Source organism: Diplotaxodon limnothrissa, linkage group LG15, assembly GCF_057381915.1.
Source record: "Diplotaxodon limnothrissa isolate DT_005_m linkage group LG15, D_limnothrissa_male_GT1.1, whole genome shotgun sequence".
NCBI classification, from domain to species: Eukaryota; Metazoa; Chordata; class Actinopteri; order Cichliformes; family Cichlidae; genus Diplotaxodon; species Diplotaxodon limnothrissa.
The window spans coordinates 31,438,360-31,451,722 of NC_140610.1; the positions used below are offsets into that span (position 1 = coordinate 31,438,360).

At 42.5% G+C, this 13,363-nt stretch overlaps 1 protein-coding gene across 1 annotated transcript; it reads left to right on the forward strand.

Moving 5' to 3' along the window:
• The first annotated feature begins 473 nt into the window (after nt 1-473).
• On the forward strand, nt 474-10,768 carry LOC146617760 (putative ribonuclease ZC3H12D). Its single transcript, XM_085372511.1, has 6 exons — nt 474-530; nt 1,691-2,094; nt 5,204-5,343; nt 7,287-7,521; nt 7,645-7,751; nt 9,585-10,768. Exons 2-6 carry the CDS (start codon nt 1,712-1,714, stop codon nt 10,520-10,522), a joined length of 1,803 nt encoding a protein of 600 aa, XP_085228637.1. The 5' UTR covers nt 474-530; nt 1,691-1,711; the 3' UTR covers nt 10,523-10,768.
• Nucleotides 10,769-13,363: the final 2,595 nt, after the last annotated feature.

The window sequence follows — 13,363 nt, forward strand, 5'->3', positions numbered from 1 at the left end:
TTCAGACAAACATGTTAAGCGACTGAACTCCAGGCCAGACAGTAGACTTACTTCCTCATAATCCCATAACAGACAACAAATAGCAGAAATCAGCACAGATTGTGTGTTTGAAGGCAACTCAAACACACTTGAATTGAAAAGAAAATGTCAAACAGCTCATGGAAACAGTCTAAAGCCTTGGTCTAACTTGGCCAGTTCAGTTATTACACCACATCACAAGAGCTGGAAAAAAAAAAGCGAGGAGAAAGGTCAAACATATCCCTTTGACTCCCAGATCCCAGATCAGCCCTGGCTGCTGCACATAAGGAAGTTCAGATGGCTTATTTACATGTTCTCTTCCTTACTGGTCATAGAGGGTTTTTTTCTCTCCCCCTTTTTTTTCTCAGCAGCCTTTACTTCCTCCAGTGAGTAATAAGAGCAGCTTCACACAGACCAGTGGTTTTGTCTATGTAAGTCACTCATTGAGAGCAGATCCCACACACACACAGAGGGAAAGAGATTAATGCTGCGAGCCACTACCTGCTGAATCTGTAAGTGTGAACTCAAAGTCTGACTGCTGTTTGTGCTGAATGTGAGCTGAGGGTGCAGTCTTGTCATGTGTAGCTCTGTGTCAGGTCCAGACCGTGCGGTCTGCCCTGAGCACAGAGGTTGTGGGAGATAGTGTGGCTTTTTCAGAAAACAGTGCTAGGAGCTTGCAGTTTACCAAGTGATCAGCAGAGGATGTGGTCTGCTGCAGGCTGCAGCAGGCCTGTGCAGACTGCAGCCCCTTGCTGACAGTACTGTAGGTGGTGTCAGATGAAAACAGCTTCTCCTTTACAGATATTTGTGGAATGTTGGTTCTGGTGAGATAATAATAGCTTTTATAGGTCGAACAATCTTCTTAGAGATGAAACGATTGTTAGATTGCTTTTTGTTTGCTTTTTGTTTGCTTTGTTCTTTCTTCCTCATACCTGAAATGTTGCGTTAACACACGGAGGGCAGTACAGTAATCAGCTCATCCTGCGTTGCACAAAAGTGCGATGGCGTATAGGCTGAAGGGTCAGTGACACTTCCTCACAGCGGTTTCGTGTGTGAGAACATTGTGAAGGTCTCCTACTCGAAATAGCTCTGTCTTTGTGGGAGGACAAACAGAAGAAGTGGGCTGAGTCATTCAGCAGTATTTTTTCTTCACCTCTACACTCACTGTGATCTGTGTTTGGACCTGAAGCGCAAGAGGGGGTTTTCCAGAGAGCGCAACAGCACGCGGGTGGAATGGGAGAGGCCGCTCACATCAGTTCCATTCATTCATGATTTGGCAGAGCAGGGTGTGACTGTAGGTAAAATTAGAGCTGTGATCAGTGCAGACCCTTTGCTTCCTCTCCTAGTGTGTGTGTGTGTGTGTGTGTGTGTGTGTGTGTGTGTGTGTGTGTGTGTGTGTGTGTGTGTGTGTGTGTGTGTGAGGAGGAGGAGAGACAGAGAAAGGGAGAGACAGGGGCTTTCTTAGCCAGCATGACGTCAGTGAAGCGTTCGCAGTCATGAGGTTGTGGTAACCAGAGCAGATTCTATCAACCACAGTCAATTTGTCTGAAAACCCCTGTGAGACCGCAGCTGCGCTTCCTGTGTTTATACCGACACTCTCTGTCTCCACCCCTCGCCTTTCTCCTCTCCTCCTCCTCCTCTTTTGACACTTGTCAACTGTTCCAAAACACAGGCTGTCTCCGTGGAAACGCCGATGAGCCACAATAAGGAGGCGAAGAGTAGGATTCCCCAGCCAGACGGTCCCGAGCGCGCAAAGGAGGAGGAGAGGAGCCACTCTGATTCGCTGGCAACCATGGACGCCAAAGTGGAGCGCTTTCTCAAGTTAGGATACTCTTACAGCGACATCCTCAGGGTACTGGAGAGCCTCCGGCACGACGCCCAGACCAATGACATCTTGGAGGAGCTGATAAAGACGTGCCACACTCGCACCCACAACAACAGGAGCGTGCCAAACAGCCCCAAGCTGGTGCCCAGAGGCTGCAGCCCCAGCCCCAGCCAAGCCAGACCGGGACCGGACAGAGAAGCGGCAGCTGGATTCAGACCGGTGGTTATAGACGGCAGCAACGTGGCCATGAGGTGAGTCAGCACATGACATTCGCTTTATGTATGCTTATGCATTAAGTACAGTGGAAGGAGTCCTCCAGTTACAGTGCACTACAGTAACTTCATACTTCTTCATATCAGAGTAACCGTGTCTGTCAGGTGTTAGGCGGAGTGGGTGGGGGTGAAACGCAATGAATACATCTTATCTGAGCTTCTCAACATCCACCCGTAAAGTTTTAATTGAATGTTCGCCTCTCTGAAATGGAGCTGATCTTACAGAACAAGTGTGTAAGAGTGTTGATTTGAAAGGTAACATCTGAGAGCGAAGTTAACTCTAACCCCAAGTTTGTGCCACAGACCCGATGGGTGTTAGGCAGCTGTTCACAACTGTACCGAAGCCCTTCGCTCAGTTTATTTATCAGACAGGCACGAAGGCACAAGGAAGCAAACCGTTTTTTCACAGCAAAGAAAACACGCTTCGTCACTTCCTGGAAAAAACAAAACAAAAAACACTTGTTTGAGGCAGTAAAAAGAGCGGAGACGCGTTCCTCTCTGTGAGGCTGAATGAGGATAACTTTGGTTTAACTTGTCTGTCTATGTCAGAACTTGTTTCAGTTCACAAATGTGATTGCAAAACACTTCCTCTTTAAAGACGTGGGAAGTGAAAACATGATCTGAGCCGACACTTTTCTCCCTTTTGTTTTTTCACTCAATTCCAGATTATGTTCGTGCCCTGAAGGGCCTTTGACACAGTGACCATTCCACAGTGCGTTTTACTTGTCAGGTTTGAGCTCTTTAAGTGATGTTTGTATCGAGCGTGACTTGTTACACGTGTAGCACTGTACATTAACGCCATTTGATCTCACGGTTGGCATCTGCACCTCCACCCAAAGTAGATAACAAGGAAGTTTGGAGTGAAAAATGTTTTCGCTCGAATCAAAGACGGTATGGCATGAATTCAAAACAAAAAGCAAAGGAGCAATGTTTTCATAACGCATATTCCTGTAAGGACATGAAGTGAGCTGAAAGAGGAAGAGGGCTCAGATATTTACTGTCACTGCTTTATTCCCAGGTAAGATGGTGTAACTGTAGTCCAGCCTCAGGTGTGAAACCTCAGAGGCTGTGGGGGGTAGCTCTCATCGGTCTCCCTGTTTTGTTTCCCTTCTTCAGCTCTGAAGCTGACGTACAGTTTATCATGTTTAAGTGGAACTTGAGTGTCTCATGGGAAAAACAGACCCAGTTCCTGTCCTCAGTCATCAGAGCCTCTCACTGCTCTTTCTTCCTGATTAGTTTTTTGTGGCCATGTAAAGGAAATCAGTCAAAGGGATTTTACTGCTGCACTTTATTGAAACTGGATTACCTGTAATTACATTTTAGGCCCGACAGCTGCAGAAAAAACAAAAAAAAAGCACTAAGTAAAAAAAAACTCAACAAAAAAACAAAAACCTACTACTCCTACACATTGCCGTTCACACCGTGTTTTTGCAAGATTCTTGCAAAAACCCACATCTTTTTAGTTTTTTGATTGAAACACCCCCACATTCTTGGTTTGATAAATCTGTCATTTCTGAGCCCATACCTAGATTAATCATGACACGTCCCTTCATTCCCTCTTGACACAAAAAACATTATGCTCCAGCACATGTGACAAGTAATTCTTCACGTTTATCAAAAGAGAACGATTCACACATGAGAAATGTACAAAAAAAAAAAAGACATGTTTATAACATTTTGGAGGTACGAACTGCTGATCTGGCAGCTCGGGTAAACTCATTACTCAGCAGACTGAGACTTTATCAGCAATACATGAGGATTTAAAGCTGAACGGATTTATATATCACCAATCTGAAAGACGCTCACAGTGACAAACCCACAGACAAACCATTTTTCACCCACTAGTTCCCCTCAGCTTTACAGAACACTTTAACCTGTTTTAGCTAATTATTAAGCTTGCAGCTTTAATGTTTACAGCAGCAGATGGCACTTTACACTGGAAACTGCTGCCAAACACCAGCACAGTCTGACACAGGCCAGAATCAAGTAGCTCAAGTGGCTTTTTACTTTTTCCTCTTATGTGATGTTTAAAAGATTCAGTAACTCTTATGCACAAGTTTATCAAAACTTAAACAACACCTCTTTACAACTGTAATAAAGTAGGTAATGAGTTGAATCAGAATACTGATTCATGAAAAATAGACCAATAATAAATAAATAAAAAGCATTAATTTTTTACATTCCTGCACTGTTTTTGGTTATAGTAGCCACAAATAAAAAAATTCATTTGTTCATTTATTCTTAAAAATCCACTTTTTTCATTTAAATTTCTAAAGTTAATTAGTTGCTTTTATTTTGTTCCCTTTAACTCACGAATGAACGTGCAGCCCTCTGGTCTCATTCGACTTCTCTGGGAGCTTAAACAAGACAGGAAATATCATTTTAAAGTGTCATCTGTGAGTCATCTGTAAAGTTATGCAAGGTAGATTAGCTAGATTATCTGGGATCCATAAACTAGCTCATGCCAAAAGCTTTATCTTTGTTACCTGTTGTATGCAAAGTATCTTGCCACTTCCTGATGATGAAAAGAAGGGGAACACCCACAAGCACACGCCTTATTCTTTTCCTGCAGGCAAAACGATCCAGTTTACTTCTTCTGAAGCCTTTTGACTTCATACAGTAGGTTTGTATTTCAGAGAATAAATGTTGAGCTGTTCCAAAGAATGAATGTTGAACTAGAACAAACACAAGTGTCGTGTTGTCTCAGGCTCTCCTGGCTAGGTGTGACAATGACCACAATTCAGCAGTGTAGTGAAATGTAACCTTATTCTGTTTTCCTCAAAATTTCACGATTAATACATTGCTGGAGAAGGCTGTTTGTTTTAAGCTTCCACTTTGTGAATTTTAAAACATTAATAAATGATCTCACAAATTCCACGTGAAGAGTCTCTCTTACGTTGAAAACGACTTATCTCTGTGCTTGTGCAATCATGAACTAGTGAACACTTGCAACATCATTAGTTTCCTGAAAAAGGGAGAAGCATGTGTGGGCAAAATGTGCACGTTAGCGCAAAAGAAGAAGCTCTCTGTTTTGTTTTTTCTTCTGTTGTTCACTATGGTTTTTGTATGCGTTGTTTTTTTTTTGTAGCCACGGCAACAAGAAGGTGTTTTCGTGCCAGGGTCTCCAGCTGGCAGTAAACTGGTTTTGGGACAAAGGGATGCGCGACATCACTGTGTTCGTCCCCCTGTGGAGGAAGGAGCAGCCGAAGCCTGAGGCGCCCATCACAGGTAAGGTCACCTGACAGTGCTGTGCACTCAGCTCAGGTCAGCTGTGTTTGTCAAGTCTCCACTAATTATTCTTGTTCACTGATGAAAAAGTGCCTTTATAATTGAATCCTCCTGGTCAGGGTGAAGTAGAAGTGAAGCCTGATTAACTCACGCTTCAGTTATGATTCCATAATTACTTCAGCGTTTTGTTTGTCAGCATTTACATTCAAGATCCTCAATTTGATTACAGGGATTCTTGGCTCAGTAACCAGGAAGAAATGTCTTTCTATTAAAAGGGGTTTTCCTTCCCACTTTTGCCAGGTGCTTACTTGGTTTATCCGGTTGTTGCAGTTTTCCCTTTTCCATTGTAAGGTCTTTACCTTACTACATAAAAGTGCCTTGAGGTGATGGTTGTTCGATTTGGCATTTGACATAAATAAAGCTGAATTGAATTTCCTCCTTTCCTGCTTCACACAGTGGGGTGTGTTATTCTGCCTATTATAAAGCTGCAGTCATTCATTTTATTTCTGTTAGGACCATGTGTCCATCCATTTTCTTCAGCTTATTCAATTCAGGGTTAGATAAAATCTGAATGTTATTCCTTTTGCAGTGGGTCTTTCTGTGCACAAACATAAAAAACACAAAAAAACCAGCAGAAGACTGCAGAGCAAAGCACATCAGTGACAACATATATAAGACTGATTATGTCAACAGACATGGGTTCCAAAGGAGCTTGCAGTGGTAGTTGCAGCATACAGCATGCAGTACATAGAATGAATCTGCTTTAATGTGCCAAATGCAGTCTAATATTTCTAAATCCAGATGATACAGACTAGCAGAGCATTTAAATGGAGACAAGCAGCCACTGTGACAGTACACTCAGTGGTTTATTACACTGTCAATATAATGTATACTGATTAGTGGAACTTTAATCTGTGTTTATGTTACAGTTAAATCATGCCATTTGAATACTAGTACATCCTCAGCTCATATACTTTTGTAATTGTAAGTTTGGCTTACCAACAGTACTCCTGACTCAAATATAATCAAATACACAGAAGCTGCCTGAACGTCCTGCTGCCTGTGTGTGTGCACGTGTTATAAAGAAACCCAACCTGAAACTATGCTGGTCGACAAAGCAGGTTGTTTTTTGTAGTTCATCAGTGTAAAGCTTTAATGTAGTCTGAAGCACTTGTAAACAGTCAGAGTTTCCAGGCAGAAAAAGTGTGCTTCACAGGAAATGATGCATTTTTCTGTTAGAGAAGCAGTTCATTTAAATAAGCTGAAGAAAACAGTGCATGCCACTACACTGTGTGCCACACACTGTCTGATCGGTTATTAGCAAAGCAATCACAAAAATGGTAAATGGACTGGTACTTAGTGCTTTTGCTATTACCACCCTCCTGAGCCACAGCTCGGAGGATTTGAAGGAAATAAAATCTTTATAAGTGTTCTTAACATGTACTTTGCCAGTGGGGCACATAACAGATGGCTGCTGGTAAATCCCTGTCCCTTCTTCCTGGCTGTTAGAGTCATCTTGTTTGGCAGCTGGTGGCTTCCAATGGAGCCCATCCAATAGTTATGACCTCGTTTCATTGTGAAAAGCAGGTATTGAACCCATAGAGCCTCCTTAAACAATGAGGAAGTGTAAGCATGAAAACTGAAATCCTACACGTCGTTCATGTCCAATCATGTCCAATCATGTCGGCTAAAAATAGCTGCTTTCCGGAAAGCTGCAGTCAGCTTTTATTGCCATTATCAGTGTCAGGTAAAAAAAATCCACAAATTGTTTCTTCCTGGTGTGATGTTTACTGTAAAAACAAAGAGACTGAGAAAAGATTAAAAGCTCACATGGAGTACAAGGTGCCTCAGTCACCTGCCTGAATAAATGTCTCGTATCTGTCAAGGACGTTACCACACATCATTTAAAGTAATCTCTAACCTGTATAATATTTGTCCCATAGATCAACATATTCTCCACGAGTTGGAGAGGAGGAAGATCCTGGTGTACACGCCATCCCGCTGCGTAAACGGGAAGAGGGTGGTGTGCTATGATGACCGCTACATAGTCAAGCTGGCCTTTGACTCAGATGGCATCATCGTGTCCAATGACAACTACCGCGACCTGCAGACAGAGAACCTCCAGTGGAAGAAATTCATAGAGGAGAGGCTGCTGATGTACACATTCGCCAATGACAAGTAAGGCTTCTTAAGGGGCAGGTTGAAGGGGGTTACTTGTTTTGCATGGCTGATTGGGGGTGATTTGCCCCACTATTGGACCATGTGTTCAGCTAGACTAACTGCAACTCTGTGCCGGTGCAGGTTCATGCCTCCAGATGATCCTCTGGGCAGGAATGGTCCCACTATTGATGATTTTCTGAGAAAGAAGCCACGCACCCCAGAAAACAAGCTGCAGCATTGTCCATATGGTTAGTACGGTCTATTTGAACAGACAGCTCATGTTACACTTCCTTGTGCTCCTCTAAAGATAAGAAAAAATATATACAATCAATGGAACTTCTGTGTAAATAGAGGTTTGTTTTCTGAGCAGATACCATTTCAAGTTCAGTCACCAGGGATACACCCACACACCCACACACACACACACACACTGCTGTTAAGCAAACATGACAGTAAGCAAATATGATGCATTTCTTGCATCAGAAGATTCCCACCAGCATTTCCTGTCCAAACTTCAGCACACACAGCAGAGGACCAGTGCATACAAACAGGTCGTTTTACACTAGTATCATGAGTATTTATGTTTAAAAGTAGCTGATCTAAGGAGCTTAGAAAGAAAAAAAAAAAAGCATCTGGACTTCTTTAAGTTGCTTGAAGCCGTTTCACCTCTCATCCAAGAAGCTTCTTCAGTTCTAGGGACTGAAGAAGCTTCTCGGATGAGAGGTGAAACATCTTCAAGCAACTGAAAGAAGTCCAGATGCTTTTCTTTCTAAGCTCCTTAGACTATGATGACCTGGATGACTGAGAACCTTTACAGACAATAGTAACTGATAAAGCTAATTTTACTTTGAAGAAGACATTCTGCTTTAAGCAGTGAGTAGCTTTGCATAATTCCAAGTTCAAAAATAATTCTCAGTCCCTACAAGACGATTAACCCCAACAATCAAATGACCCTCTTTCCTTCCCACTGTTGCCAAAGTGCTCAAAAACTCAATTTTAACAGGAAGAAAACCAGCAAAACCAGGCTCAGTGAGAGGCGGCTATCTGCCAAGACCAGTTGGGGGTGATGGGAGGGAAACAGGACGAAATAGTTAGAAATTAATAATAACTAATGATTAAATATAGAATGGTAGCGGTGGTAATTCACCCTATAATTGATAAAAATGACCTTGAAATCCAAATAAGTCATCCACCACTGTTGAGGTGAACAGCTCATTCATTTGGTAGTTGATATAATTCAGTGAGGGCCACAGGTTCAGTTCACGTCTACTTTTGTATATGGAATTTTCTCCAATATGGCACAACCAAATGGAAAGTTTATGACATACTCCGGTTTCTGGGAATGTGCCTGTGTCTAAAATACAGCCTTAAATCTGGTGTGGAGTTTAATAACTGTAATCACCAGCATGTAAAATAGTTTGAAACTTGAGTAAACCTTCCCCCCTCCAGAAAAAACAGTAAAGCCCAGACTTTCTGACTGCGAAGTAGTAAATGTGGGAAATGCTGGAGATAAACCCAGACTGACCACAGTGTATTCCTGACATTATCTCAATATTTCATAAGAATAGAATGATTTTTCAGCCCACAGAGGAAGTATAAAGTCTCCAGATGTCATTACAAAACTCAGATTTCAACACATCACAACCTTTTTTTAATGACTGGTACAGTTTTTTGTTTAAAAAAAAAAAAAAAAAAAAAAAAAAAAAAGTAAGGTTGTTAAATGTTGAAATCATGTGCTTTATGGCCAACAAATGAGGAGAAACTGAGCCAGTAGGGGGCTCTGGCTTCACTTGTCTGCGCTCATTCAGCAGTGACTTTTCAACTGGAGAATTTGAAATTTGTGGAAGGCCCTGATCTCTCAGGAAGAGCTTAGCTGAGGAGTCAGTCAGTGACTGGACTTAAAGACATCCATTTATAAGACAGCTACAAAGTGCCCTACACTGTGAGTGCCAAAGAAACAAAGAGAGCAGATGATTTGTTTGTAATTCTAGTGGCTTTTACACACATCCTGAGCTAAAGTTTAGCTTGTAGTGGCCCAGACACAATTTCTAATTTTGGGAATTTGTATTTTTGTCTTTTAGGAAAGAAATGCACTTATGGAGTAAAGTGTAAGTTCTACCATCCAGAGAGGGCCAACCAGTCCCAGTTGTCAGTGGCTGATGAGCTGAGGGCCCTAAGAGACAGAGACAGAGCCAAGAACATCTCCCCTGCTGCATATCAGCAGGAGCACAGGTACATCTCCACCCCTCCACCTCTGGGCATAGATGAGCTGTCACACAGGGCTTCGCCAGGGGAGCAGTCCATCTGTCAGAGGGACACCAGCAGCCCGAGAAACCAAATGAACTCAAGTCTCCAACACTGCCCGAGCCCAGATATAGATGAAGCCTTCAGCTCCATGGACAGCTCTCTGTCCAGGCTCTATATCCATGACATGGCCTACAGCAGGGAGCAACCTGTGCACAGCTGCAGCAGCGGGGTGGCCAGCTACAGCCTGAGTCAAGATGAGTACTCTGGGTCTTATGGTGGCAACGCCCCGAGGATCTGCCTGAACGGGGGTTACTACGCTCAGCCAAATGGACTGGCATCGCGTGAGCCCCCCACGTGCAGTCAATGCAGGTGCTGTCACCAGCAGACCAGACTATCCCCAAACAGCCACCAGCAGCAGCACCACCACCACCTCCAGCAGCATGGATGGAGCTCATGTCCAGCTCTACCACCACATAATGGGGAGCTTCCCTCTCAATTTGCAGAGAAGCAGTACTACAGACAGCCCTCCCACAGACAGACCCACAGCTTGCCCAGGGACCCATGGGTGCAGGGCAGCCTGTCTGACCCTAGGCTGAGCAGTGGGGCTAAGAGCCCATTGAGCGAGCGGAGGAAGGCTCTGAGGATCCAGCTTAGCACCCTATTCCCCCAGAACATGGTAGAGCAAGTCATGAATGCTTACCCGCACGTGTCTGACATGTCTGAACTGATTTCTCTCATCCAGAACTACAGAGCAAGCCACTTCAGTTTCTAGATCCCAAGGATTTTTTTTTTTTTTTTACATTTCTTCAAACCGAGCCCATGTTGGAGTTCTCAATTCAAAAGAAAAGTGAAAACTGAAGAACGAGAGCACTTCTCGAAATTACTGTGAATTCATTATGACAGTTTGTACTGTGAAAAATGATGTCTTGCTTGAACATGATGCAAACTTACCCTTCATTTGAAGCATTACAAAGTGACACGATCTGCAGAAAATGTAGCAGATTGAGTGCTCTCTCTTTATCCTAGTGTAAAAGTGCAATGCACTAAGCTCCATACAAGCTACTTATTGTAGCCTGAAAATTGTTTTGTTTTAAATAAAAGCAGCATGTGTTGTTTTCCCATGTTGCCTCAAAGTGAGGAACGCTATATTCTATATTTCTGTAAAGAATGTCATTGATCTATTTTTAATATGAATTCGAATGCCTTGTTTTTGCTGAGAAATAAAAGCGCTCAAACCACATTACCACTGGGTAATTTTCTATTTGAAACTGTGCTTATAGATGTGAAGCTACGGTGAAATTTCAATGCCATTAATGTCATTAAAAAAAGAAAAGAAAAAAAAGACAGCCATTGCTCTCTGATGGTAGCTTTAGTAGAGCAGCTTTGCATGATTTACAGTTCAAAATGATCCTTATTTTGGTGCATGCCATCAATCTGAAACAAGCTGTTTACACCTAGGGCTGCATCAGAGAAACAAACATAGCTTCTGGATCTGAAAAGTAAAGTCTGTACAGAAGTGCCACCACCCTGCGTACATCTCCTCCAGCTGAGCTTTTTGCTCAGTGATTTGTGTACATACACCGATTTCACGATTTTAAACTCTGGCCATACTGGAACAGTACAGAACAGCAAATAAGGAACAGCAGAGTACGTCTACTTTAAAGTGAGCCCGCTGTTCAACCAGTAATGACGCTGCAGACGTTTTCCTTCACACGTCAAGCACATGCATGTTCCTCCCGAGACACGGGCTTCTGAGCCTCTTTTTTTTAAACCTGTGTGACATTTTGTTTTGTGTTTAATGTACCGTTGCATTTCCCAGAAAGCTGTTGACTTACAAAAGACTGGACGAAATACAAGGAAGCAGGAAATAAACCAAGAGGAGGCCAGAGTGCTCTCTGACATGTGAGCACTTTTGCAATATCTTTCTTCCTTGTTTTTTAAGGGCTGACATAAAAGGTCCATAGGCCATGGCCATAAAAATGCAGGTAGTAGATAACACGATGAAACGCTGAAATGTGATAATAAAGATAAAGCTGGAAATTATTGCTTCATTTTGCTATATTAGGCAATTTTGAAAAAGACTGCATCATAAATTTATTTTTATCTAACCATCTGCAGGGAAACAATCTCCCAGCCAACCTGTACACTGAGCTATACTGCCATCTAGTGGACAGAACATTCAGAACATGACAGAAGCAGCACAAACATTCTGAATAGATTTTTTTTTTAATTTTTACAAATAACTTATCTGTTACAAAGACAGTTTTCCCAGCTAAAATCAAAAAACACTTTAGATGTCCAAATTATTTTTTTTTCATGTATTAAAACATGAATAAACTGCCTCTTCACACCAAGGTGCAGATAAAGCTGAAAACTGGTTTTTGGGGGTTGGAAAAAGAAAAAAGTATGACATTAAGTGCTTAAGAGACAAGAATTCATTTATAAATTCATAAATCAGTGAGTTAAAGTCATAGGAAATTTTAGGGGTTTTAAAAAAAACAAACAAACAAACTTGGATGTGACAGGGCAGGTTATTAATACAAAGGCACTAATGCAAGCCATTGTTTCACATAATCCACAGTTCCACAGTGAAACATGACAGGAAGTACATTTTAGAAAAACCCTCTGCAATAAAAGCTTAGGAGGATGAACTGCTCCAAAGCAAAGTGTGCAGAATAGACAGTTTGTTTTGCCTCAACTGCTCCCAACACGCAACAATCCTGACTGTAAGGCACAGGAACACCTTTAACAGAAATATATTCACTTTGACCTTTGGTACCTAACAAAAAGCCAATTCAGGCACACAGCAACATGGAAACTGTTCCAGGAGCACTTTGACATGGTTCTTGATTGCACTGGAGAGTGAGTGTCTCTTTGCACTGAGGTGTCGTTGTCCTCCAAACATCAAAACTACATTCCAGTTGTCAGATAAGATGGCAGTTTGTTATTTACCCCTTCCCTCCCCTCTCCAAACCCACCCCCAACAGTCCCGAACGTAATTGGTGTCCTGGAAAACAAAAACACACACTCACGCTTACACTCGCACGCACACACATACACTCACAAAACAGGAAAAAAACAAAAACAAGACGCCTCCATCGCCTTCCACTTTTGCTGCATCTGCAGATCATACACAGGAACCTCAGCAATGACGCGGGCGATGAACGGGCCGGGCAGACGTAGCTTCATGATGACTGCGAGGGGTTTGAACAGCTCCACTCCTCTCCTTCTGCAAGGCTTCAACTCTCACAGAAATCAAAGCTTAAAAAGGGGGCACGGTGCTTATTTGGTTGAAAGAAGGGAATCAAAACAAGTTAATAAAAGTCTATAAAGCTATACTTACAGGAAATACAAGTGATTCATAGTGTGAGGAAGAACGGTTTTAAAAGGCACATTCTAAAATTATGTACAGTAAAAAGCTTGAGGGGAGTTTCTGCCTCCGTGTTCTGTACACAAACCATGCAACCGTTTTTTGTTTCGCGTTTTGGTAACTCACGATCAGAGACACAGAGAATGGCGCTGAGGAAAGTAGGCACGTTTGAGTGACAGCAACACTGGCGGTTCCTCCTTTGGCATCCACTACAAACAGCAAACAAACTTTAAAGTCCACGAG